Here is a 26,378-nt window from a genome sequence, read left to right on the forward strand (position 1 = left end):
TCAAGTTGCTGGGAAATCGCATGTATAGCTCAACAAGAAAAATATTTAAACCCATGGTACAATGAAGATAAGGTAGGCTAGTTTCGAAAAATAAGCGTTTTGAAAACACCCAAATTTGAATATTTTCATTTTTTTATTTTTTTTATTATTGAAAGAATACACGCACATAAACAAATAAAGTTGACATATTAAGCCAAGAAAATAAAAAAATTAAAATCATATTTTATCGTATCGTATAAAGTAGTAATAAAAATATAATTATTTATTATACACCGACTTCAAAGCGTCAGAGACAAAAGAATATAGCAATTGCCAATATTGATATGTCAAAAATTTTAAATTTTTACGTTCTTGAACACAAAACCCTAAGAAAAATCGAAATGAAGAAAGCACACATAAGGGTGTAAGTATATAAGAAGCTTGAAGTCAAAGCTAGGCATATTTTGTGACATTTCATAAAGAGATTACATAGCCGCACTAAAATCCAGCCGACGTTTTCCATTAATATGTCTAGCCATGACTTCAAGCTTTTATTGTACTTGCACCTTAAGGATGGTGTTCTCTTTTTCATTTTTCACTCCGTGAGTAAAAAATATTAGCATGGTTTTCAGTTTTTAATTGAATGAATTGGTTATTTTGAAGAATTCAGACATATTTACAAGTTTTCCATTCCTGTACTATATTGTCAAAGTAGTTCTCTCAGAGCGAATGTAAGATTTCTCTTTTTTACTAGTTATACTTCTACCAGAACACAATACATGTATCATAACTTTAATACCCATCTTCACAGTTTTCGATCTATAGTTTCCTTTCATATGATGCAAAAACACAGTGCCTGGCTTCGCTGTCATCTGAACCGCCTTTATACATTCGAACATCACTATGCATTCGAATTTGAGAGCTCTACTTCTCACCCATTTTCGATTTATAGTACTCTAACAACTCTGTTGAATGCCGCTTCTGTTTTTGTGTTTATTACTAATAATTCCATAAATTTCCCAACAAAAATGGCTAGCGAGGATTTATTTGCCGAAGACTTCTCCGAAGAAATTATTTCTGAATTAGAACAAGATTATGTTCAGGAGGCGGACATTGTTGAACAAGAAGACATTGGCGGCAAGGAAACCGAGGAGGACAATGTTGTTGAAGAGGAATCGACGACCCCGGATGAAAGTGTGCCGGTCACAACAAACACTGAGGAGGATCAAACACAATGTACAATAAATCATTCATAATTTGTGATTAAAAATATTAATCTAAAGTTTTATGATGTTCCAGCCAGCAAGACCAAAACAACAAATGTCAGCAGTGAGGCGCGACTCTTTCAATTGCCTTTGACAAGGGTGAGAAATATCATGAAATTGGATCCTGATTTACATATTGCCTCCAATGAAGCTGTATTTTTGGTAACACGAGCCACAGAACTATTTATACAATCACTGGGTGTGGAATCGTATACCTTTACCGCCCAAGCCAAGAAAAAGACAGTGCAAAAACGTGATGTTGATTTGGCCATAGCTGCCGTTGATAGCCTAATGTTTTTGGATGGGGCAATGAGTTTTTAAAATTGTTAAATAAAACAGCATTTGGTTTTTGTTAGTTTTAAATATGGAAAATCTTTATTTGCAATAATTTATTTTCTATTTTGAAAAATGAGTTTATATTTTGTAATGGTTTTATACTTACTTTTGTTATACCTTCCTCCCCCTTTATGAAATTTAATTTTTGTGGTCGTATTGTTCGGGAAATTATTTAGTCAGGTTTTTGTACGATACTTTTGTATTTTTTATTGTAGCTTTTGTTTTGTTCTTTGCATATGGTTATGAACTACTTAAATTATTTTGTTTTGGGTGTTTGTGTTGATTTTTTTTTTAATTTTAAATTTGTCTTTAAGAGATTTACTTTTGTGTCTGAAATAGTTGGAGTTTTATCCTGCTTATATTTTTTGTAGGATTGCCATTTTTTTGCTTTATTATTATAAAAGTTTTAAACGATTTGAGTATTTGAAAATGTGTATTAATTTGCTTTAAAACATTTATTTAAACATACAGTGTTTAGTTGGATAGCCAGCAAACCAGTAAATGCTTCCTGTCCTAATGGAAATTTTCGAGATTATACGATTTATTTTGTGTTAATCAATTTTGAAAATTATTACATGTAAGTTGCAGGAATAAAACTGTAATATTAAACACTCAACGATCACAGTATAGAGGGCAAAATCGTCAACTTCGATATTACACCGCATACATTATTTTATTTTTTGGATTATTTATAGCCGTTACCAAGGCAGTATTTTCCATTGATTTTTGAATTTTAGAACATGTTTGCTACATTTGCACTCCATGAAACAAGAAACTTGTGTGTTAGCTCTGATTATCAAGAAATAGTAAAACTGTATGTATTTTTAATCTCTCAATGATGGGTTTAAAATATATTGAAGGCCAAAATATTGATTAATTAGATATATATTTGCTCCCTACAAAGGAATGAGACGTTCGTTCGTGAATATCAGAAAAGTTAGGTTAGAATTTCAAAACTAAATATATTACTTAATATATACTGTTTTCAATTAGAAAAAAGGTTGAAATTGGAATAAGATACCGGCATTCAATAATTTTTCAAAAAAAAAAAAAAAAAAAAAATCCTAACCTCAAAATTTTTGAAATCCTGAATTTTGAGCAATTTATTCTATGCCACTTTGTTTTAAGTTGCACATAGGTCTCATTCACATCTCATCATTGTGTGTATTGAAAAAATGTAGGGTTATCTCGGCTTTCACCGATCATTTTTTGTTTTGTTTTTGTATTTTATTTTTATTTTAATCTGTTTTGTTTAAATATACTTATATTTCAGTACATTATGTATTTTGTTTTTTTGTATAGTTATAGATTATATGTTTATATTATTCCTTTATATATCTCTTTGTAGTTTTCTGATTTTTTCTTTTAAATTTTTGAGGTTATGTCCACCACACCAAAGTTGTATTCTATGACAATTCAAATTTTATTATTTTTGCCGGCAAATTGTGTAGATTCATTCATTACTCAGTATTTGTTGTTATTGCCTCTGGTTTGTATTACTTTTCATTTGTTTTTAGCCGCTTTTTCTTGTGGTTGTTGTTATTATTATGAATTTTAGTTGTTGATTTTGTTTGAATTTGATATTAACGTATTTTTGGATACGGTGCTGAACGATAGCGTACACTTTCTCGGGAACGGGAACCACCAGTCTCATAATGTGATGAAGAATGGGCTGTAGATGTTGGCCGATATGCCGACGATGATGAGCGGCCATTACTGCTTTTGGCTAGTTTTTAGATACGAAAAAATGGGAGAAGGATTTGGTTGATTTTTGTTGTTGATTTGGGGGTAAGGTAGTACTTGTTTGGAAGAATTTTTGATTTTTTTTTTGTTGGTTTAAAAAACTTTTTCTTTTGGCATTTATCCATAGTGGTAAAGGTTTTGTTGTTATAGGTTTTTTGTTTTGCATTGCAAAAATTGAATTGGTTTGACATTATTATTTTTTAATTGAAGTTGTCATCTATTAGCTATGTAATATACACAATATAACGAATTTAAATAATTGCATTTTCTTGAAATATTTCGTTTAGAACGCGTAGCTTTGCTGCTGTACAATTTTGTTTTGGAAAATATTTGTTACTTTTGTCTGCTATTTAAATTCGTTAAAATTAGTTGTGTTTCTTTTTTTGTTGTTAAACTGGATATTATTTAGATTTTATTCTTGGCAGTTTAGGGTTTCCTTCTTTGAACTTCAATTCAATTAAGTTTTGTTTGGTATTTCTTTAGTATGTATTTTTAAATTTGATTATTTTGAATAAATCAACGTTGTCTTTTGTTTGGCTGTAACAGAAAACCTTTTTCTTCTTTCATTGAAAAATGGAAAAACTTACCTGCATAAGCGGCGGCTGCATAGGAAGAGGAATGCGGATGATATTCTCTGCGATAGTCTCGTTCATATGAAGAACTTTCATAGGCTGCATGATGAGCACTTGAATGTTTGGCCGAGGGTGGAGGTGGTGGAGTACCATAGCGATCATATTCACTTGGATGTTCATACAGATCATGTTCTCGGGGTCTTTTGAAGGGAGAAAATATAATTACAATAAAACAAGGCTATCATTTAAAAAAAAAAAAAACAAAAATTCTTGAAATACCTGTGAGATTTAATTATTGGATAACTAGGATCATCCATGACATATCTGGCCTTTTCCAAAATCGAATAAACCTTTGGTTTTGATTTTTCAAACGGCGGTGGTGGAGGTGGAGTTCTGCTGAGAAAAAAATAATAACTTCAATTTTACAAAACAAACTTCAACAAACTCACCTGCTACTATAGGGTGGGGCATGCTCCCCATATGCCTTGGCATAATGAGATTTCTTGTAAAATCTTTCCTTGCCATCCAATTCACGCATTTGTTCCATGCGTATATCATCATTTGTATCGGGTATCATGAATTTCCTTACCTCGGCCAAAGCGTAGGCCAAACGATGATAGGCCTCGGATGGTGGGGCCACAGTTGATATTTCAATATGCAAGTCCCGGCTTAAATGGGCATACTTTAAATTACCCGATTTTCGTAGCTCCTCCTCCTTGGCATGATCACGCATGGAGTTGCGGCCCAACACTGTCATCTTACAGAAAGTTTCGTCCTGTAATTGTCTCAGGGTATTACCCTTGGGTCCCATTATTTTGCCCACAAAATTAAATTTGGGATATTCTTTGATGGGGAACCACACTTTTTGGGCCACACGTATGGGTTTTTCACTATACACATTTGCAAAGATTTCCGGCTTGGGTATGCGACCACTAACCAGAATGCGTTCAATTTCTATAAAAAAACACACACACAAAACAATTACATTTAATTTACAAAACGATGCCCCCACAACATTCCCAATAAAAATCAAAATGGCGTCCAGCAGCATTTCTTTATTTGGAAATGGTACTGATACCCTTAGCCATTACCACCACTCACTCACCATCATCCAAAAGCCTTTTGCATATATTGTACTTATTGGGATCCAATTGTTTCTTCTCCTGCAAGCATTCATCCAAATAGGCGGCTGTTTTCTCATTTAACGGCGGAGCATCATGTTGTGTGGTTGTTTGTGTCTCCTGCTCACCACCTCCTTGTTCGTTATTTGTACTTTCTTCATCGTTACGTGGCCTTTTACGTTTATAATCTGATGTATCTTCACTGGTATAATCACGGTCATAATCTCGCGGCATTTCTATTAAATTATTATGGAACTTTTTCTTTGATTTAATTCAGCACTGCACGGAAAAATGTGTATCTTGCTTGAATGAATGAAATATTTTTTTTATCAGACACTTCTAGGGATGGAAGTTCAGCAAGTAGTGGGTATTTGGTAATTGCATTGGGCATATGCTTGAAATATGGTGCCATGCGTCACGTTGCTTCACACACAAACGGTGATTGTTGGCTGTGACTAGGGATCCATAGATCGAAATGGGGTAAAGATTACTTTTCTGATCAAATTGCTGGTTTCTTTTGTGGTTATTGTTGATTTGTATTTTTTTTAGTTTTACTCTATTTATTTATTTATTGATTTTTTGATTGATTGATTTTGTAATAAAAAGGCCTAACAGACCGTCTATAACTATTATATAGCTTTCTAGGTTACAACAATTTAAAAAAAAAACAATTAAAAATTATAAAAATTAAAATATATATACAATGACATGATATATTATTACTACTAAATTTATTATTAAATATCCATTTTAACTATAATTCCTAGATTAGATAGCAACAAATTTAGTTATGCAGGGTTGATATCATAAACAAAGAAAAGAAAACAGATAGTCGCATTAACACAGCTGCTGGTACAATGAACTGTCAAACCAATTTTGGGATGGAAATTTTTGAATGAAAAATTAATAAAAAAAATTGTAAAAATTATTGAAAACCTCGTATCATACTAACATCAAATTGACTTCGTATAAGAAAGCATATAAAAATCTACTTATATTAAAAAACATTTTAAAAATTTTGACATATCAATGTTTTCAAGTGTTGATGCATCTACCTGTATTCATCTGCCATGGGTGATATATAACAAATTAGAATGCAAGATGCTAAAGCAGTTTTAATCGAAAATATCTACTATGTCTGGTTAAATAGCTAGTTTCTTTGTGGTATTTTTATTTGTATTTGTTGTAATTTTGCTTTAACTAAAATATCGACTATTTCTTACTACTGTGTATTTTCGAAAGTGATGATCCTTAAAAATGTTATTCGCTCTCCATTCGATGTTCGACGCTTACTTTTTAAATATCTACCTAATTTCCCAAACAAAATATTCTAAGTGAATGACATTTTTTGTAATTTATTCAAATACTTTACATCATTCATTTTATTCGCCAGTTCGAATTTCTGCGGGAACGAAGAGTTCAATTCTTATAAAAATATTTTTCTCTTCATAGAACGAGAATCCATCCTCAGGAAACAAAAAAGGCATATATGTGTAATTTTTGTATCGAAAAAATCGAACTAAGTAAAACTAAAACTCCTTTGTCCCTCTACGAAGAAGCCAGACGATGACTTAAGCCAGCCAAAAACTCGTTTTATGTACTCTCATCTTAAAGATTAAAATAAATTGTCTTGTTGAACTTGAAAATAGAAAAAACTCAAAAAAAATTGAAAACTTAACTTCGTTAATTAACTCCAATTAGAACATGCTACGAGTGAACATGATGTACATGAATTAGTTATATATCGATTAATAGATCCCTCTACGTGCTGCTACATAAATTCGCCAAATGACACACGTCTTCATCGTATGCGCCGACCCTTAGAACATTTTGCAAAAAAATTACGCCGCCATTGCTAGGACATTTAAAACGGCTTCGTTCTCTAATTTTTTGGTGGATTTATGTATTTTTCAATTATTATGTATTTTTTTAATTATTAAACATTACACAAGCAAGTATAGCGTCCCGTTTATGCAAAATCTTGGCCACATTGGAGATTGGTTAATAGACATCGGTTTGCCGCGTTACAAATTTTGCATCAATTATCGCTAATCAAGTTTTTCCGGGGTTTACGTTTCATAAATTGTGTGTGGTGGTGCTGGTGCTGCTGCTGCTGTTCTGTTGTCGTCGTCTTCGTCGTTGAACACAAATAAATGGAAAACGGTATGCGTGTGGAGTCTAGCGGTGGCGATAGTGGGGGTGTCAGTGTAAATGGTCATCTGCACACTGATAATGCTGGCGACCAGCATGGGAGTGCGGAAAAGACAACATCGCGCCTAAGTGAAGCTGCCCAAAAGTATATGCAAGAGCTGTTGGTCGAACGTTCCAAATTGGAGAATACTTTCCCCTTGGCTGTGAAACTAATCGATGAAGGTGAGTATTTCGCTAAGGCTCACCAGTAATGTCAACTAATCGAAGTGACCTTGTTATTTAACAGCGCTGGAAAGGATTCAATTGAATGGACGCATACCGGCTAGAGAACAATATGCCGATGTCTATCAGCAACGTACCATAAAACTAACCCAAAAGGTTCATGTGCCTATTAAGAATAAGAAAGTAAGTTTTATGGGAGGAGGGGGACGAAGTAGCGGGTGTTTTAATAATAACATGTCTCTTTTTTTCCAGTTTAATTACGTTGGTAAGCTGTTGGGTCCCAAAGGCAACTCTGTGCGTCGCCTACAGGAGGAGACCCAATGTAAGATCGTCATATTGGGCCGCTTCTCCATGAAAGATCGTGCCCGCGAAAAAGAACTACGTAATTCGGCTGATTTTAAGTATGCCCACCTTAATCTACCTTTACATGTTGAAGTTTCTACTGTAGCACCACCGGCTGAGGCCTATGCTCGCATGGCATATGCCTTGGCAGAACTTAGACGTTACCTGATTCCCGACAAACATGATGATATACGCCAAGAGCAATTTCGTGAATTAATGGAGGATCCAGAGGCTGCCAAGAAAATAACAATGCGTCAGCAAAGGCAGCAGCAGCAACAACAGCAGCAGCACCATCATCAACAGCAGCAACATCAACCGGCTGGCCGGAGTGGCGGTGGTAATGGCATGGGGCCACATAGTGGTGGTGGAGGCGGAGGTGGTGGCGGTCCCAATAATAGTAATAACAACAACGGTAGATCAAAATATCAACCTCAAAACCAACACTATCATCACAATGATGAGACTGTCTACTATAGACCACATAATTCGTACCACCAAATGAAGCCTTATGTGCCAGGTAAATAGCGATTGACACTAGTCCAATTGAAAATGAGGAACCTTTTTCTAATAGGAGAATGAGACTAAAATCCCATTAAAAACATCGTTCCTTTGGGAAAATACTACTTTTTCGATAGGGAAAAAGACTTAGGCGCTAGAAAAGGTGTCCAAAGGCAGATTATTCAATTTCCTCTCAGGGGAAGAAAGGACATTATCAATTCATTAAAACATCTCTTTGAACGACATTAAAATGTCCCCTAAAAGTCCTTTTAACATCCACTTTTTAAAGTCCCTATTTACGCTTGAGCATTTCATTAAACTGTCCATTTGGAAGACCTTAAAATTTCAAATTCAAATCCAGGTTTACACACCTTAAGGGGGCGTTGAAAGGGCCTTCAAAATTTCACATTTAAAGACCCTATTTTCTTTAAAAATTTAACAATTTTTAAAACCTACGTTTAGAGACCAAATTATTTTCCGAATACAATTTTTAAAGACATTATCCAGGAACTACAAAATTCCTTTTTAAAATCCACGGATCAAAGCCTTGAAGAGATGCTCAAAATTTCTTTGCAATTCACCATTAAAGCCCTTGAATAAAGTCTCGAAATGTCTTAAAAAATCAGTGATTCAAGGCCTTGAGGAAAGACTCAAAATTTCTATTAAAATCCATGATTAAAGGCCTAGAATAAGGTCTCAGCATTACTTAAAATTCCATGATTCAAGGTCTTGAGGAATGGCTCAAAATTTATTTTTAAAATCTACGATTCAAGGCCTTGAAGAAAGCCTCAATATTTCTTTTAAAAATCCATGTTTCAAGGCCTTGAATGAAGTCTCAATATTTCTTAAAAAAATCCATGATTCGTGGTCTTGAAAAAAAGCTCAACATTTCTGATTAAAATCCACGATTCAAGGCTTTAAAGAAGGGCTTAATATTTCTTTTTAAATCCACGGTTCAAGGCCTTAAGGAAAGGCTCAATATCTCTTTTTAAAATCCACTATTCAAGGCCTTGAATGAGGACTCACATTTTTTTTTTAAATCCATAATTTCAGGTGATTTAAGGAAAGACTAAAAATTTATTTTTAAAATCACCGATTCAAGGTCTTGAAGACTCAATATTTCTTTTAAAAATCCACGTTTCAAGTCCTTGAATATGGGCTCAAAAAATCCACGTTTTCAAGGCCTTGAAAAAGGGCACAAAAATCCATGTTTCAAGGCCTTGAATAAGGCCTTTCTTTTAGAAGTTCACGATTCAAGGCCCTGATATTTCTTTCTCAAAGCCTCTAATCAAAAACTTGAAAATTTCTTTACAAATTCTAGAGGTGAACCTTTGGAGTTCCTTTAAATTTTGACATTAAAATGTCCTAGTTATTGCGTAAAAAAATACGTGTAGAGACCTCAAATTGGGCCTATAAACATCCTACAACATCGAATAACAACGACCTTTAAATTTCTCAAACAGTCCTTTGAAAGTCCTTGTCTAAAAACCTTAAAAATAACCTTTTACATATCCACATTTTAAGACCCTAACTATTCCTTAAAAATCCACGTTTAAAGTCTCAAACTGAATGTTCAAAACTCTTTTGAAAATTCACCTTAAAATCCTTAAAATTACCATTCAAATTTACTCTTGAATTTCATGAAAATTGACCTTCAAAACTCCTTTAAAATTCGGATTTATATGCCTTTTATTTTTTTTAAAGAATACACGTAAAAAGGCCTTTCAAATTCCCTTAAATATCCAAATTTTAGAAGCCCAACTATTCCTTAAAATTCACGTTATATACCTCGAACTAAACCTTCAAAGTTCCTTTAAAATTCGATTTTTAAGACCTTCCAATTTCCTTCAAAACTTCACAAAGAAAGGATCTAAGAATCCCTTAAAAATCCAGGTTCAAAGATCTCAAATTGGAACTTCAAAAGTATTTTTTTTTAAATCACTTCAAAAGTATTTTTTTAAGATCTTAAAATGGACATTTAAATTTCCTTTCAAATGATCTGTTCCAGTACCTGCAAGAATCTACTAGTTTTGCAACATTCTTCGATATCATAAAGGAAATATCGGTTATCGTAGTAAAAACTTTTACATTCTGGAACAGACCTAAAATTAGCGTAAAAAATGTCCTGCAGAACATTTTATAAGATCCTAATCATTTCTTAAAGTTCGGGGTTTAAAACTTCAACCTGGACCTTCTAAAGTTTACGTTTTTGCAACATTCTTCCATATCATAAAGGGGAATATCGGTTATCGTAGTAAAAACTTTTATATTTTTGCAGTTCCGGAACAGATTTAAAATTATCGTAAAAATACCTGGAAGAAAATTTTATAAGATGATAATTATTTTTTAAAATTCGGGGTTTAAAGACTTTAGGACCTTCAAAAGTTTACGTTTTTGTAACATTCTTCGATATCATAAAGGGAATATCGGTTATCGTAGTAAAAACTTTAAAAGTAAAGTTCCTCCAAATCGAACTCGGAAGGCTTTTAAAAATTTGATTAAAAAAAGACTTTCAACTTCCACACCCAAGTCCAAATTTAAATTCCTTCAAGCTCTGTTAAAGTTCGAATTTTGAAGAAGTTATTAAAATGTCCATTATCTCCAGGCTTTGTTAAGGACTTTGGATATCATTTTGAAAATCAAAATCTTAAGATCCTGCTAAATTTTAATTATTTTCTTTCCTTTCCTATCTTCCAGGTAATCAACGTATGCATTCTGCAATGCCACCACCAACTGCAACAATTGTGGGTGCTTCACCAACTGGCCCATTGCCGGTTGTCAATGCTGCCAATTACAGTGGGCGAGGGGGTCCTGGTATGAATCCTGGTCCACCAATAGGTCTTAATCCCAATATAGGCTATCGGGCATCACAAATGCCCTCCTATAAATATACAAAGAAATAATACTGCTACTACTACTACAACAGCTGCCGCCTTACAAAGCCAGACAAGCAGACGATAGACAGACAGCCAACCAGCCAGCTGTAAAAAAATAGGGTGTATGTGTTTCAAACAAACCACAATCACTATGTTGACAAGTTAAATGTTTTTATTTTTGTTTTTAAATTAAATTTTATTTTCTTGTATTTTTTTAACAATTGATTTATTGTTATTTTTTTTTTTTTTGAATCACTGATGATTATGATTTTATTGTACGGTTCCTTCATTGGTTTTTCTTTTCGTTTAAATAGAAATGTTTACCACCACCAAAACCCCTCAAACCCTACCCGGTACATGAAGTGTGTACATAAAGTAATATTTTTTAAATGACATGCATACATAAATATTACAGAAAAACAAAAACAAACAGCATATAAAAATAATACAAAAAATTAAAATAACCACATAATAAAATAACTACAACACTACACTATATAAAGAAATATAATATTAATATATATATATTGTGTATACATACATACATTTTTTTGTAATATGTATACAAAAATGAACATACACACATATTGAGCAATGTAATTTTTATTGGTTTTTAAAATATCTATGTAAAAAAAGTTACACTGCATTGTTTGTTTTTTAAAAAGTTTTTTTGTTTTTTTTTTTTTTAAATTTTATTTCTTTTTAATTTTTTTAATTGCTTTTAACAACAAACCGAACACATTCATATTTGTTGTTTTAGACTCTCATATATATATTATAACACATATTTTCATACATTCATTATATTATATTATATATATATAGTATGATAATACTATTATTATTTTATTTTTTTTATCATTACAAAAAAACACTGTATATGCGTTGTATTGTGTTTCATTTTTTTGTGGTCTTTCTTATTTTAAATAATTAAGAAATGAAATGTAAAATCTTATAACTATTATTATTATTATTATTATTATTATTATTACTATTATTAATTATTTTGTTTAGTTTAAGAGTGTTGACGGGTTCCAAGAAACCCCTCTCATTATACCCAGTTTAATACACTGAAAAAGAAAACCATAAAACCAAAAACGAATCAAGAAACCCCCTATTTCCCATGAATAATCAGTAGACTGTTTTTATTCCTGGGATTTGTTTTCTATTTCTATTTTTTTTTCAAACATTTTTCTTTTTGTTTTTGGGTTAAAAAAAAAGAAAACCATAACAACCAAGTTACTTTGTTTTTTTAAAAACATAAACACTACTGAACTACGAGAGTGTATAAACATAATTATAAATATACAAAAAAAATATATATACATATATAAATATATTTTCCAAACCATGTAGTTAAAAAATAAAGAAACAAAAAACAAACAAAAAAATTAAAAAAAAACAATCCTCAAAAATTTATGTTGTATTAACAAGAATAAAAGAAAAATAAATAATAAATATTTTATTATTTCGTACAAGGCAGTTTGAAGGGTAGGGAGGGAAGTAGCATCCCTTTTACATAGACAGAAAAGACTTCTGGACAGGAAAATAGAATTAATTTAGAACACGACTAGTTAAAGGCCTTCGAAGGTTTACTTAAGTGTTTTTGAACGAGGAAATAGGAGCCTTAAACTTTTGATATTTAACAGAATTTAAAACATTCTTTTGAGGTCTTATTTACGAGAATTTTGAAAACAATTTTGTGCGTTCATTTTAAGGTTTTTAAACGTGAATTTTCAAAGGGCTTTTGAAGGTCTAGTTTGAAATCTCTAAAGCTAGAATTTAAGAAATTCTTAGATTTCTAAAATGTATATGAATATCTTTAAATCCGATTTTTTGAAGGGCTTTTGAAGGTTTAGTTCAAGGCCTTTAAACGTAGATTTATTAAGAAATAATTCGACTTTTAAAATGTGGATATTTAAGGGAATTTGAGAGGTTATTTTTAAAATATTTTGGATACGAATTTTTAAAGGAAGTTTGAAGGTTTTAATCTCCAAAAAAATTTTATAGATCTAGTTTGAGATCTCTAAACCTAGCTTTTAAGAAATTCTTAGATTCCTAAAATGTGGGAATTTGAAAGGTTATTTTTGAAATATTTTCTGATGTGAATGTTTAAAGGAAGTTTGAAGGTTTTAATATCCAAATGTTTAAAGGACATTTGTATGTTTAGTTTGAGAATTATAAACGTAGATTTTCTGGAATAGTTAGGGTCTTAATATGTGGATATTTGAGGGCATTTACAGAGTCTTTTCACATGAATTTTTTAATGGAAAACTGAAGGTCTAGTTTGAGGTATTTAAAAAAATAAAGTTTATATGATTTATAATTTAATTATTAAAAGGTCTTTAAAGGAGAAAGTTTTAAGAAATGTTGTTAGTCTGATTTAGGACTTTACATTTGGACTGTTTAAGAATTTAAAGGTATTTTTTGAGGTCTTGAGGTTGAGGTCCAATTTGAGGTCTTTAAATTGGGATTTTTTTTTCGAAATTCTAAAGGTTATCTCTAAGTCCTTTAAAGGTGGATTGTTAAGGAAAGTCTCTAGGTCTTGATTACGGGATATTTGAAACGAATTTCAATGTTTTCAATATTCGGAAGAAATTTTGAGACCCTTGAATCGTGGATTTTTAAAAGAAATGTTGAGCCTTTCTCAAAGGCCTTGAAACGTGGATTTTTAAAATAAATGTCGAGCATTTCTTAAAGTCCTTGGATCGAGGATTTTTAAAAGAAATGTTGAGCACTTATTAAAGTCTTTGAATCGTGGATTTTTAAAAGAAATGTTGAGCACTAATTAAAGTCTTTGAATCGTGGATTTTGAAAAGAAATGTTGAATACTTCTTAAAGTCTTTGAATCGTGGATTTTGGAAAGAAATTTTGAGTACTTCTTAAAGTCTTTGAATCGTGGATTCTTAAAACAAGCCATTGACCCAATTCAAGACCCTGATTCCTGATTATTTTACGAATTCTAAAGACCTTTTTGAAAGCCTTGAATAGTGGATTTTAAAAATAAATTTTGAGCCCTTAGTCAAGGACTTTAATAGTGGAGTTTTAAAACGAAATTTTGAGCTCTTATTCAAGACCATGAAACGTGGCATAAAATAAATTTTGAGTCATTGAATCGTGGATTTAAATAAAAAAAAATTAAACGACTTGAACCATGGATTTTTAAAATAAATAAAATAAAAATAAAATACCCTTCATAAACGCATTAACCGTATTTTATTAAATTTTAAGGTCTTCTTCAATGCGTTATTACAATTTTGACTTTTTTTCAAGGCTTTGATTCCTGGATTCTTGTGGAGTTATTAAAACCTTCCTTAAGATTTCCCTGTATTTTTATGAGAATTTTTAAGGCATAGAAATAAAGATTTTCGAAAGAATTATAAGCGCCCAGAACGAGGATTTTAAATAATACCTTTTAAAATAATACCTTGAAACCTTATTTAAGGGCTATAATCGCGGAGAGTGCCAGTAATAGTGGATTTTCAGGGATTCTTCCAAGTCTAGAAATGTGGATTTTAAATGGCCTTTTAAAGCTATCTATATTTAAACCTCATATATTTAAAATAATTTGAAAGGTTTCTCAAGGGCCTTGAATTTTTCTTTTGGATCTATGAAAGAAATTTTAAGGTCTTCCTTAAAAATATATATTTTATTGTGAGAGTATTTAAAAATAAAACAAAATTTATAAAACTTCTTTTTCTTCATAGAATAACTCTTCGTCTTCTGTCTACCTCCTTCTCTTTTAGCATTATAAGATTTCGTACCAATTCTGCATATTTCACCAGGCAACCAATGTTTATATTTCTAAAAAAAATACAAGGGACAAAAAGTGAGATTAAAAATGGAAATTATTCTCCAAATACACTCACATTGGGAGCTGGACGAACATGTATTAGCAATGGAGACTTGCGATATCTTTTTGGTAGCAGAAATTTGGAAATGGGCCGTAGTAACAAAAAGTAGACTATCTCGGCAACGGAGATGAAACTGAAACCCATAAAGAGACCCAAAATGCCACCGGAATTGGCTGAAAACAAATTGAGGAATATTTTTCAATAGAGTATTTTTTGAAAAATAGTAATTTGAAATAGTGTATTTTGAACTTACACAAAAACTCGGTAAACCCGATGTAGACATTTTTCAGCTCCGAATGTATAACAGATTCACGAAAATAGAAATGCACCACAGCTATATTACGTTGCACCTCTTCCTTGGGCCAGCCAGTCAAAAGGTTGCTCTTTACCGTGTAGTTGTGCACGGCCAAAGGCGATGAAAATGTGTGCGGTAAAAATCTCACTTCAAAACACGAAGTCTGACAGCGTGACATACATCTTCCAAACGGATTATGAGCCAATTTGGCATGTTCAATACAGAAATGGCGACTCATGTTGCATATTGAGGCATTCGGACTAATTATGGGTAAATAAAACGGGATACATCCACATTTATCGATGAAGTAGATCGACAGACATTCATTTTCGCAATGTGTCTTTGTGTAGTAACGATAAAAGACGAGTGGTTCTTCGTCCAAGAAAACACACTGACGCCTGCGACGATTTATCGAGCGAATGGCCGGTGATGATTCGGTGATTTGGGCATCTATACGAAAACTAGTTTCCGCACCCAAAGGTACGATGATACCGTCCTCTTTCATTAGGGATCTTACCACGGGACTTGCCAGATTTATCTTGAATCCGGCCGAACTGCTCGATGAACAGTAGTACTCATCAACTTCGGCATTCAAGATGAGGGAGAGGCCCATTGCTATGCCCGTTCCTGTGGATGGGGAAGAGGAAGACGAGTTGGAGTTGTTAAAGTTTTTTTATGGTTCAGTTGTAATGAAACTTACCGTAGGCCGGCCGTGGATAATATTTTGGGGGTAAATTTGCAGGATAGCCTTTTTCAGGATTCCAATCGATCGGTACCATATCTGGACTCTGCACCTGCTTGCTTAGGGTGTAATAACTGCAAGTTTGAACATGAAGTCATGATCCATATTTAGAAAAGATTTTCAAAAGGTTTTATATGGAGGAGCTAAAGGGTCGGCCAGAGGATTTTTAAAATAAATTGCAAGATCTTAAAAAATGGATTTCAAGGCCTTCTTTGAGGTACGAAATCGTGGGTTTTTAACAGAAGGCTCAGAAATTTGGATTTTTAAACGATTTTTGAAGCATTTTTAAAGATCTTGGAACGTGGATTTTTAAATGAATTTTTGAACCATTTTTCAAGGTCTTGGAACGTGAATTTTTAAACGAATTTTTGAAGCATTTTTCAAGGCCTTGGAACGTGAATTTTAAAATCAATTTTAAAGCTCTTAAAAGGTGGATTTTAAAATAATTTGAAGGTCTTAAAACTTGTATTTTTAAAATGAATTTCAAGGCTCTTTCAAAGGTCTTAAAACATGGATTTTTAAAATTAATTTCCCGGCCCTTTCAAAAATCTTAAAACATGGATTTTAAAAATTAATTTTAATGCCTTTTCAAAGGATCTAAAACGTGGATTTTAAAATTAATTTCAAGGCTCTTTCAAAGGTCTTAACAACGTAGATTTTTAAAATAAATTTTAAGGATCTCTCAAAGGTGGATTTTTAAAATTGATTTCAAGACCCTTTCAAAGGTCTTAAAACGTGGATTTTTAAATAAATTTCGAGGATGTTTCAAAGGTCTTCAAACGTGGATTTTTAAAATAAAATTCCAGAACTTTTTAAAAGGACTTAAAACGTGGATTTTTTAAATAAACTTCGAGGATGTTTCAAAGGACTTAAAACGTGGATTTTTTAAATAAATTTCGAGGATGTTTCAAAGGAATTAAAACGTGGATTTTTTAAATAAACTTCGAGGATGTTTCAAAGGACTTAAAACGTGGATTTTTTAAATAAATTTCGAGGATGTTTCAAATGTCTTCAAAAGAGGATTTTTAAAATAAAATTGAAGAACGTGGATTTTTAAAATTTTTTAAATAAATTTCGAGGATGTTTCAAAGTTCTTCAAAAGTGAATTTTTTAAATAAAATTTAAGAACTTCTTCAAAGGTCTTAAAACTTGGATTTTTAAAATAAATTTCAAGAACTTTTTCAAAGGTCTTAAAACGTGGATTATTAAAATAAAATTCAAGAACTTTTTCAAAGGTTTTAAAACGTGGATTTTTAAAATAAATTTCAAGGCCTTTTTAAATTCGGATTTTTAAAATAAATTTCAAGATCTTCTTAAATTTGGATTTTTAAAATAAATTTCAAGACCTTTTCAAAGGTGGATTTTAAAAATTAATTTCAAGGTCCTTTTAAAGTTGGATTTTAAAAATTGATTTCAGGGCTCTTTCAAAGTTGGATTTTAAAAATTGATTTCAGGGCCCTTTCAAAGGTGGATTTTTCAAATAAAAGTCAGCAATTGAGAATACATTTATACCATCTAAAGGTCGGTCAGTGAGTCTACTCGTAGACGAGCTATAGGGTCCATTAGTGAGTCTACTTTAGTGTGAATTGAATTTTAGCTAATATAGACATTGTTCTCCTCACTTACTTTCCTTTGTAGAGAAATTTCGGATGCAAGCCATTAAAGGAACAGCACAGACCCTCATCGGTGAGGACTTCGCGAAACAATTCACTGCAGTCCATGTCAACGGAGCTAAGTTGGCAGGCCACAATCATTCGTGAACAGGGCTGAGAATGCTGAAAAAGCGACAATGTAAAATAATTTAAAACGCTGAAATTCGAAGGAAGCAAAGACCTACCTTTACAATGAAATCGGCGGGTTTTATGTCATTGTTTTGAAATTCCGGGGACTTTTCCATCTCACGATTGTGAATAATTTCCGAATAGCAAAGATACTGGAGTGCAGCATATTCTTTGGAGCCTCTGAAAAATGGAGGGAAAATTTAAATTCTAATGCTTTTTGTGCTTTCTATCTTCCCCCGAACTCTGAGGGAACTTAAATTTATTACTTGGTGTAGTTGGCAACCTTAGAATACATGGCCTGATTCATATTGCACAGAGTCAAGGCGGGCAAGGGAATCTTTACAATGGGCGTTGGATGCGGACTAATGCCAATGATGACCGGTGTACTCTCCCATTTGGCATAAATGTTTGATATCAAATTGACTACCGTAATGGAACAGATGACAAAGGCGGCGAGGAAGAAAAATCTGAAAGAAAAAGAAACGGAATTTATAAATTGCGAAGTTATAAATATAAGTTGCCATACTTCTCCCAATTGTTTAGCGAATTGTCCACCAAATACTTTAGGCCATGTAATGTTGTTTCTCGTAAATATTTCTTGAGATTACCCATACAATAGATTTCCAATTGCTCCCTTCTTTTGAGTTTTTGCTGTTGCAGTGGATGGGCCATGCTGTAACGTTCAATGGTTGAATGCCAAATGAGAGACCATCGGTTGTTTATGTAATAATGGCAAGATGAAGGTGTGATTGTGTTGGAATACTTCAATTAAGTGACCAAAATTAATGACCCTTAATTTGTTACGTGTAATGGGATTTGGTTTTAATGACATTTTTTAATTACATAGGAAGAAAAACGGCCCTTCCACGAATGAGCACAAGAGGCATTTAATCAGCGTGTTATCCCCGGAACTTTTTCAATGCAGGAAGGGGATCAATACCTAATAGGAAAGGTTGAAGGGTTCTGTCCATAGAGAAAAGAGGGAGAGTGTTCCTTCCATAGAGAAAATTGGATTTGTCATAAATTAATTAAGGGTCTTTCAATAGAGGAAAATTAATTATTTCCACAGAGAAAAGTGTGGTTTACAAGGAGGGAAGAGGCGGTTCTTTCCAAAGAGGAAACATTTGGATATAGGAAAATGGGGGGTTTCCATAGGCATGATAAAGCTTTTCATAGAAGAGAAAACTTTGTATAAAAGAAAAAGGCATCAGTAAATAAGTCAATAACAATAGATCTATCCATGGAGGAAGAAAGGGACATTTTTAAATAAGTCAATAAAAGATGGTTCTATCCACGGAGGAAAAGCGCTTTTTCCTTAAGAAGGAAGAGGCATTTTTGTATAGACGAAATAGGGCGCAATCCATATCGGGTTATTTTTGAAGAGGAGGGAGGATTCTTTCCATTGCGGAAATGGAGCGATTTCCATGGAAGTAGTAGGGATATTTTCACTGGGAAAAGAAAGCACTTTGAACAGAGAGAAGATGACTCCCTTCCTATGGCCTTCTGTGTATTATTTCCCCTCTGTGCAGTTCCTGGCTCATCGCCTCCTCTATATGACCTCCCTATGACTCAGCAAAGTCAAAGCCTCCATTAAATATCCATTGGGTTGATTAAAACGGGCGTTTCTCCGGCTGCAATTGGAAAAGCTCATTAAAATCTAATTTCATGGCTTGTAACTAATTAAAGGCCTCTACCTATTTAGCTCTTATCCAATTACCTTAAAACTATAAATCGATATATGTTCCATCCAATCCAAAGTTTTTAGTAAATGCTAAACCCTTGAACGCATCGCCATGGCCCATCCGCAGGAGCAGCAGCCGCCAAGGAAACCAAAACGTAGAGAACAATTAGAAGTCTATTGCCTGGGTAATCTTAAGAAATACTTACAGGAGACAACGCTGCATGGCTTGAAATATTTGGTGGACAACTCCTTGAATGGCTGGGAAAAGTAAATTCGAAAAATCCTTCTTTTGACATTTCTAACCTCAATCTTATGTCCAGATTATTCTTTCTCGCCGCCTTTGTAATTTGTTGCATTACCGTGATCCATTTGATATCCAACATCTATGCCAAATGGGAGAGTACACCGGTCATCATTGGCATTAGTCCACATCCAACACCAATTTTAAAGATTCCCCTGCCTGCATTGACACTGTGCAACATGAATCAGGCCATGTATTCCAAGGTTGCCAACTACACAAAGTAATTGGGTGTTTTACTCTCCCAGAAAGAGAGAGAGAGAGGAAGATATAGGGAGAGGGAATGAGACACTTTAATGCTGGAGTTTTTTTGTTTTGTTTAATTACAGAGGCTCCCGGGAATATGCTGCTCTCCAGTATTTGTGTCATTCGGACATTTTCAATGACCCCCAAACCCAGAATTTGGAAGAGTTTAAAAACAATTCTCTGGAGCTTGCAGAATTTATTATTGCGGTAAGTGTTTTTCTGGCTATGTTTGAGGTTATGTAGCATTTGAGAAGGGAAAAATGTTTTTCATCAAAATAAAGATTTTGGATCAAATGTCTCTTTGAACGATAGCCGTGTAAGGATATTTGAAATCATTCAGGCTAATGTCCGTCCATGGTAGAAGAATACAGGTAGTTGCATCAAAACTTGGAAACATTTATATGCAAAAAAATTTGATTTCTTTTTCAAAAATGAGTGGATTTTTACTTGTTTTCTTATACGACGCCATTCGGAGGTTGTAATCTGCTCGAATTAAACTAATTTTTATTTCAAAATTATCAATTTTAAAATTTTCAGGTTTGACAGTTCATTGTCCCAGCAGCTGTGTCGATGCGACTACCTGTATTCTTCTACCATGTTCCGTCCGTCCGTCTAAAGGTGAGAATATATAAAGCGTTTATTTGGCTGGCTTAAGGTGAGAATACATAAAGCGCTTATCTGGCTGGCTTAAGTCATCGGCCAAGGTCCAAAATCGAACTAAGTCAACTTAAACTCCTTTGTTCATCTACGAAGAAGCCAGCCGATGACTTAAGCCAGCCAAATATGCTCTTTATGTATTTCCAGCTTTAGGGTGAAAATACATAAAGAGCATACAAAGGATCCTAGGGCCAAAATCGAACTAAGTCAACCTAAACCTCCTTTGTTCATTTACGAAGAAGCCAGCCGATGACTTAAGCCAGCCAGATAAGCGCTTTATGTATTTCCAGCTTTAGGCTTAAAAACTAAGTCAATCTAAAACTAAAGGACTTTTAGGTTGACTTAGTTCGATTTTGGCCCTAGGCTCCTTTGTTCTTATTCGAAGAAGCCACCCGATGACTTAAGCCAGCCAAATATGCTATTTGTGCATTTCCAGCCGTATCTGGACATGTTTCAGCATAAGCTGAGAGCATAGGTCCGTCTGACTACTTTTCCCGCAAGAATTGCCCAGAAACTTCCTTCTCAGAAAGTAATAGGACGTATTCTCATAATAAGTCCAAGAACATTCATTGCCATTACGTATACGTCACGGGATTTAAGATTTAAAATTCATAGCGCGTCTACATACAAAATCTATACCCGGATTAAATTCTATACCCGGAATAATTGTTAGCCAGATAGACCTAATTTATCTATCAGCATATCGACAATTATATTTTAATCTCTTTTTTATTTTTCCCCTTTAATTCAGCATTCCCAGCCCTGTTCCCGAATGCTTGTGGCCTGTCAACTCAGTTCCGTGGATGTCAATTGCAGTGAATTGTTTCGTGAAGTCGTCACCGATGAGGGTCTTTGCTGTGCCTTTAACACCTTGCATCCGCGTTTTCTGTACAAGGGAAAGTCAGTAGAACGTTCCATAACGGATAAGTATATTATACAATTAAAGGGGCAATCCTAGTACAGGCTGATCCACTACAAAGAAGAGATCTTCCAAAAGAGTTTTAAAAAAGGTTTTTATAGATCGAAAATGTATTTTGTGAATTGATGATCCCTACTTCATTTACAATGTCCTTTCTACACAATGAAGATCTCTTTCAAGTATAGAGGATATATTCCAATCGCTCTATATACCTGAAATTTCTTCTATACATATGAGATAAATCTTCCATGTATCTGGTATAATAGAACTAAGAAGGTAATCTCTTTTCAAATAATAACATCCAGCTCAGTATTTTCTGTCAAATTAAACTGCATAGAGAATAGGTTCCCATCTCTGATTTAATTATATTTTATTCATGGAAAACAGGTTCCTATATCTGATTTGATCCGATTTAACTTCATTGAAAACAGCTTTCCATCCCTGATTGGTTTGCACACAATAGGTTAATGAATATACATTTTGTCTATGGGATGTCTTTAAAGGTATAAATTTGAAAGCTTGCACTAAGTTACCTTCCTTATTCTGCAAAGGTATAAATGTCTTAAAGTCACTTAACATATGGCCCTGATACTATGTTTACATTAGAGGGTTTTTGCCTTGTTAACTTCTCTTATGAGGACTTGTTTGACGTTTGACGCAATACGGGAAACTGTAAACGTACTATAATAATGATGCGTGTGAGAGAGAGGAAGAGCGGATGGATGAGCTTACTTCTCTCTTTACACCTACAAACTCAAATATTTCCCATTGCATTGTTTTTCTCCCAACCTTGCTTTGGGGAAATCCTCTTTGTGGAAGCAAACCTCTACATGTAAAGAAAACCTTACAGCTATCGGACTCTGAATGACCTGATACATGGTCCGGATCTGGTACCAATTGATTGGAATCCCGAAACAGGCTATCCCACGAAATTACCACCAAAATATTATCCAAGGCCGACTTATGGTAAGTCTTCGAAAAAAGCAACTAAATTTAAAAAAATATATTCCTCTCTCCCCCCCCCCCCCCCCCCTCTCTCTCTCTCTTCCAGGAACTGGTATCTCGCTGGGCGTTTCCGTCATGCTAAATGCCGATGTGGATGAATACTACTGCTCGTCGAGTAGTGGTGCTGGGTTCAAGGTGAATTTAGGCAGTCCAGTGGATAGACCTCTGATAAGCGAGGGAGGTGTTGCCGTACCCTTGGGTTCGGAGACACGATTTCGCATTGATGCCCAACTCACCGAATCGTCGCCGGCCATTCGCTCGATAAATCGTCGCCGACGTCGTTGTGTCTTTCTCGATGAACAGCAGCTCGTCTTTTATCGTTACTACACGAAGACACATTGTGAAAATGAATGTTTGTCCGCCTTCCTGATAGAGCATTGCGGCTGTATACCCTATTATTTGCCGGTAATCTATGACAATGCAACATTTTGTAATATCAGTCGATTGTTTTGCATTGAAAAGGCAAAGTTGACACAGAATCCAGCTGGAAGATGTATGTCCCGTTGTCATACGCCTTGTGTTGATTTGACCTTTATGCCGGATGCATTCTCTTCACCCCTGGCCATGCACAATTACACCATACAGAGTGAAATTTTGACAAACTTGCCCAAGGAGGAGGTGCAACGCAATATTGCCGTTATACATTTTTACTATCGCGAATCGGTCATCAATGCGGAACTGAAAAATGTCTATATTGGATTTACGGAATTTTTGTGTAGGTTAAGAGTAAAACTAATGATACATAAAAGCTTGGCATCAAGGCATGGTGTATTAATAATAAAGGTGGAAGTACTCAAAGAACTTTTCTGACCGGCATAAATCATCGACTGGCTTTTTCGTAGAGTAACAAAGGAGTTTTAGGTTGACTTAGTTCGATTTGGGCCCTAGGCTCCTTTGTTCATTTACGAAGAAGGCAGTCGATGACTAATGCCAGTCAAAAAAGCTCTTTATGTATTTCCTCCAAAATGACGCCGGATTCTAGAGCGGCTCCAACATTCTCTATTCAATATGCCATGCCATAATGCCAAGCTGCATATGTACCATAACCTTAATTAATATTAACATCGATCTTCTCTTCTCTTTTTAGCCAATACCGGTGGCATTTTGGGTCTTTTTATGGGCTTCAGTTTCATTTCCATTGCCGAGATTGTCTACTTTTCGCTACTTCGACCAATTTTCAAGTTTGTGGTACCAGAGAAAGACCGTAACTCCGCTGTGATTACACAAGTTCGTGCTGCCCCAAAGGTAGGTGCATCGAAGAGTTAAGAGGGTAACCTCAGCCTATCCTGGGCCACAATTCTTAATTCTTGGCAAAGTTTTAGAATTAAGTTCTATTTAACCTCTCTTTTTCTTGCTGCTCGTTTCATTTTAGGTAAATAAAAATTGGCTGCCTGAAGAAATATGCAGAGTTGCAACCAAATCCCATAATACCAAGAGAAGAGACGAAGAAGAGGAGCGGAGATATTCGATAAGGGAGAGTGGAGTTCTATAAATTTTGTTATTTAAATAGACTTAAAGAATTTCTTTATCTCAATAAAAAGTTAAAGTTAAAAAGAAGTTAAAAACCAGGCCTGGGAGTCTATATCAAGACGAGGTTTAAGTCATGGGAGAGAATCTATACATAAACGTGTGGAAAGCCAGGACGAAGGTCATGCTTTGGAGTCTATATATTGACAAGTTGAAGACGAGATCTGCAAGATTAAACAGAGCCAATTTGACGTCCAGGCCTAGAAGTCTACACATAGAGGTTCTAAAGTCGACATCTGGAAGTCTATATAAAGACGAGCTGAAGATCAGTCCCGATAATCCATATATGAATTATTTAAAGGCCAGGCTTAGGAGTCTATAAACAGGTGGTCAGGGAATCCATAATCTAATTGAGCTTAAGGGCAGGGTTGAGAGTTTGCAAATGAGTGAGATAAAGATTCAGAATGGGAAGTAAGCTTCATGTAAAGGCCAGGCCTGGGAGCCTTATACATAGAAGAGCTCAAGAACTAGCTCTGAGAACCTATACAGAGATTAGATGTACCAGGCCTGGGAGTCGCTTCCTAGACGAACTGAAGTCCAGAACTGGAAATCTAGACCTGTAGTTATATACAAAATAGCTGAAGAACAGACTTGGAAATTCATATATAAAGATCAGTTTATAGAAGAGGTGAAGGTGGGGCTTGGAAGTCGATATAAATACCAGGCCAAGAGGTCCATATAAAGGCCAGGTTTGGGAGTCTATAAATAAACGAGATGACGATCATGGAATCATTATTCTAATAAGGTGGAGGACACGATTAGAAGTCTATGAGAAAATGAGATTGAGCTGAGGCTGGGAGCCTTCTACACAGAGGAGATTCAAACCAGGTCTGGGAGCCCATACATAAAAGAGCTGTTCCAGGCCTGGGAGAAGCTGATTCCTAGAGAAGCTGAAATCCATTCTTGGTAGTCTATTCATATAATGCATGGGAGTCCATAGCTGAATGGCAGATTGAGGAGTCAACAAATTAAGGATATAAAGGTCCAGTCTGGTTAGACAAGACCTGGTAATCCATGTCTGGCTTGGAAGCCTTCTACACAGAAGATCTGAAAGCAAGGTCTGTTAGCCCATACATAAAAGAGCTGTCGCAGGACTGGGAACGATTCCAAAATAAGCTGAAATCCATTCTTGGTAGTCTACATATTCATAGACGAGCTGAAAGGCAGAGTTTGGAGTTTACAAATGAATGAGATGAATGTCTATCCTGGCAATGAGAGTGAGTTGGCAAGACAGGACCTGGGAATCTACGTCTGGCCTGGAAGCCTTCTGGGGTCCATACATAAAAGAGCTGTTCCAGGCCTGGGAATCGGTTCCTAAACACGCTGAAATCCATTCTTGGTATTCTATTCCTAGAAGAGCTGAAGACCATATATTGCATATAAAGGAGTCTATAAAAAGTCGAGCTAAAGACCAGACTAAAGACCAGTTTTCTTTGAAGAACTTTCTAACCATCCATCTATTCTCTATAGAACTACTTATTTTCCCAATAGGAAATGTATTTTTTCTTTTATGATTAAATTATCTTTTCTCTCTGGAAAAAAACCCTTTCCGGTATGGAAAATGTCTCACTATAAAGTAAATTTTCTATATGGAAAGAACACGGTTTCTACAATGGAAGAAGCCAATTATGCCAGGTCTACCTTCTCCTGTGAATAGAAGATATTAATTATCTGCAGAAGTCCTCACTTTCTTCATTGAAATACCGTATTTTCCTTCTCTTTTTCTCTATAAAAATAACCAAATGTGGAAAGAATCCTCTTACCTGTGGTGAAGGGCTCCCACTCCTGAAAGATTTTTTTCGACGGGGAAATATCTCTTTTCTTAGACTTTTTGCTTCTGTGGAACCCGCCCCCTTTCTCCTATGCAACATTGTTTAATTGCCTTTGAGAAGAGACTTTGGTTTCTCACAGAAAAAGTATGGCCCATTTCTTTGAATGGATATATTCTCTCTCAAAAGCAACCTTTATTCATTATGTCCAGAAATACATCCCTATGGCAAAACAAGTAAGCAAAGGCTACAGTCGAGCGGGCCCGACCGTTGAATACCCTACAACACTATAATAAGTGATACAGTTTATATAGGCGAGATACTCGAATGAATTCCACAAGATATTGTGACAAATAATAAAAGAAAACCATCAGGTTTCGTTCTCTAATCTTCGAATAATAGCAACTTAAACTAATTTGCTGATTTCCAATTTATTGGTAGATGTTGTACTTAAATCGTCTTCCTAGATCTGGAACCAATATTTCCCAAAGACCTATAA

General features: G+C 34.4%; 5 protein-coding genes across 8 annotated transcripts; 3 read left to right on the plus strand and 2 right to left on the minus strand.

Moving 5' to 3' along the window:
- Positions 1-946: 946 nt before the first annotated feature.
- LOC131800959 (DNA polymerase epsilon subunit 4-like) lies at positions 947-1,607 on the plus strand. Its single transcript, XM_059118859.1, has 2 exons — positions 947-1,215; positions 1,279-1,607. The coding sequence occupies exons 1-2, from the start codon at positions 1,008-1,010 to the stop codon at positions 1,563-1,565; spliced, it is 495 nt and encodes a 164-aa protein (XP_058974842.1). The 5' UTR covers positions 947-1,007; the 3' UTR covers positions 1,566-1,607.
- A 1,178-nt stretch (positions 1,608-2,785) lies between these two features.
- Positions 2,786-5,345, minus strand: LOC101890413 (KH domain-containing, RNA-binding, signal transduction-associated protein 2). Of its 2 annotated transcripts, none has more exons than XM_005178775.4 (5): positions 5,001-5,345; positions 4,345-4,849; positions 4,175-4,291; positions 3,911-4,095; positions 2,786-3,306 (listed from the first exon to the last, which is right to left on the minus strand). In XM_005178775.4, exons 1-5 carry the CDS (start codon positions 5,248-5,250, stop codon positions 3,164-3,166), a joined length of 1,200 nt encoding a protein of 399 aa, XP_005178832.1. In that variant the 5' UTR covers positions 5,251-5,345; the 3' UTR covers positions 2,786-3,163. The 2 variants fall into 2 exon arrangements, with proteins under 2 accessions (XP_005178832.1, XP_005178833.1); XM_005178776.4 differs by having other exon boundaries at positions 4,175-4,288; positions 5,001-5,338.
- A 1,494-nt stretch (positions 5,346-6,839) lies between these two features.
- Positions 6,840-11,358, plus strand: LOC101890699 (KH domain-containing, RNA-binding, signal transduction-associated protein 2). The gene is made up of 4 exons (XM_005178777.4): positions 6,840-7,389; positions 7,454-7,572; positions 7,642-8,248; positions 10,927-11,358. Exons 1-4 carry the CDS (start codon positions 7,170-7,172, stop codon positions 11,130-11,132), a joined length of 1,152 nt encoding a protein of 383 aa, XP_005178834.1. The 5' UTR covers positions 6,840-7,169; the 3' UTR covers positions 11,133-11,358.
- A 3,143-nt stretch (positions 11,359-14,501) lies between these two features.
- LOC131800960 (pickpocket protein 28-like) lies at positions 14,502-19,937 on the minus strand. 3 transcript variants are annotated; one of them, XM_059118863.1, is made up of 10 exons: positions 19,665-19,937; positions 19,495-19,548; positions 18,304-18,450; positions 18,044-18,244; positions 17,834-17,957; positions 17,623-17,771; positions 15,955-16,070; positions 15,213-15,881; positions 14,975-15,132; positions 14,503-14,909 (listed from the first exon to the last, which is right to left on the minus strand). In XM_059118863.1, the coding sequence occupies exons 3-10, from the start codon at positions 18,447-18,449 to the stop codon at positions 14,664-14,666; spliced, it is 1,809 nt and encodes a 602-aa protein (XP_058974846.1). In that variant the 5' UTR covers position 18,450; positions 19,495-19,548; positions 19,665-19,937; the 3' UTR covers positions 14,503-14,663. The 3 variants fall into 3 exon arrangements, with proteins under 3 accessions (XP_058974843.1, XP_058974846.1, XP_058974845.1); XM_059118862.1 differs by having other exon boundaries at positions 19,495-19,555; XM_059118860.1 differs by lacking the exons at positions 19,495-19,548; positions 19,665-19,937 and having other exon boundaries at positions 14,502-14,909; positions 18,304-18,677.
- LOC101894969 (pickpocket protein 28) lies at positions 19,571-24,075 on the plus strand. The gene is made up of 8 exons (XM_020035156.2): positions 19,571-19,725; positions 19,779-19,979; positions 20,086-20,209; positions 21,411-21,586; positions 22,429-22,544; positions 22,630-23,298; positions 23,671-23,828; positions 23,956-24,075. The coding sequence occupies exons 1-8, from the start codon at positions 19,571-19,573 to the stop codon at positions 24,073-24,075; spliced, it is 1,719 nt and encodes a 572-aa protein (XP_019890715.1).
- The last annotated feature ends 2,303 nt before the right edge of the window (positions 24,076-26,378 follow it).

Source organism: Musca domestica, unplaced genomic scaffold (assembly GCF_030504385.1).
Source record: "Musca domestica strain aabys unplaced genomic scaffold, Musca_domestica.polishedcontigs.V.1.1 133, whole genome shotgun sequence".
Classification (NCBI taxonomy): Eukaryota; Metazoa; Arthropoda; class Insecta; order Diptera; family Muscidae; genus Musca; species Musca domestica.

Bases quoted from the DNA above. Each gene is read 5' to 3' on its own strand.
- LOC131800959 (XM_059118859.1), top strand. From the start codon at position 1,008: ATGGCTAGCGAGGATTTATTTGCCGAAGACTTCTCCGAAGAAATTATT. The intron at 1,216-1,278 runs GTACAATAAATC...ATGATGTTCCAG, and splicing joins TGAGGAGGATCAAACACAAT to CCAGCAAGACCAAAACAACA.
- LOC101890413 (XM_005178775.4), bottom strand. From the start codon at position 5,250: ATGCCGCGAGATTATGACCGTGATTATACCAGTGAAGATACATCAGAT. The intron at 4,292-4,344 runs GTGAGTTTGTTG...TTTTTTTCTCAG, and splicing joins GCCCCACCCTATAGTAGCAG to CAGAACTCCACCTCCACCAC. The intron at 3,307-3,910 runs GTAAGTTTTTCC...TCTAAAAACTAG, and splicing joins TGCAGCCGCCGCTTATGCAG to CCAAAAGCAGTAATGGCCGC.
- LOC101890699 (XM_005178777.4), top strand. From the start codon at position 7,170: ATGGAAAACGGTATGCGTGTGGAGTCTAGCGGTGGCGATAGTGGGGGT. The intron at 7,390-7,453 runs GTGAGTATTTCG...GTTATTTAACAG, and splicing joins TGTGAAACTAATCGATGAAG to CGCTGGAAAGGATTCAATTG. The intron at 8,249-10,926 runs GTAAATAGCGAT...CCTATCTTCCAG, and splicing joins AATGAAGCCTTATGTGCCAG to GTAATCAACGTATGCATTCT.
- LOC131800960 (XM_059118860.1), bottom strand. From the start codon at position 18,449: ATGGCCCATCCACTGCAACAGCAAAAACTCAAAAGAAGGGAGCAATTG. The intron at 17,958-18,043 runs GTAATAAATTTA...TCCATTTTTCAG, and splicing joins AAGGTTGCCAACTACACCAA to AGGCTCCAAAGAATATGCTG. The intron at 16,071-17,622 runs GTAAGTGAGGAG...TCAAACTTGCAG, and splicing joins AAATTTCTCTACAAAGGAAA to TTATTACACCCTAAGCAAGC.
- LOC101894969 (XM_020035156.2), top strand. From the start codon at position 19,571: ATGGCCCATCCGCAGGAGCAGCAGCCGCCAAGGAAACCAAAACGTAGA. The intron at 21,587-22,428 runs GTATATTATACA...AAAACCTTACAG, and splicing joins GAACGTTCCATAACGGATAA to CTATCGGACTCTGAATGACC. The intron at 23,829-23,955 runs GTAGGTGCATCG...GTTTCATTTTAG, and splicing joins AAGTTCGTGCTGCCCCAAAG to GTAAATAAAAATTGGCTGCC.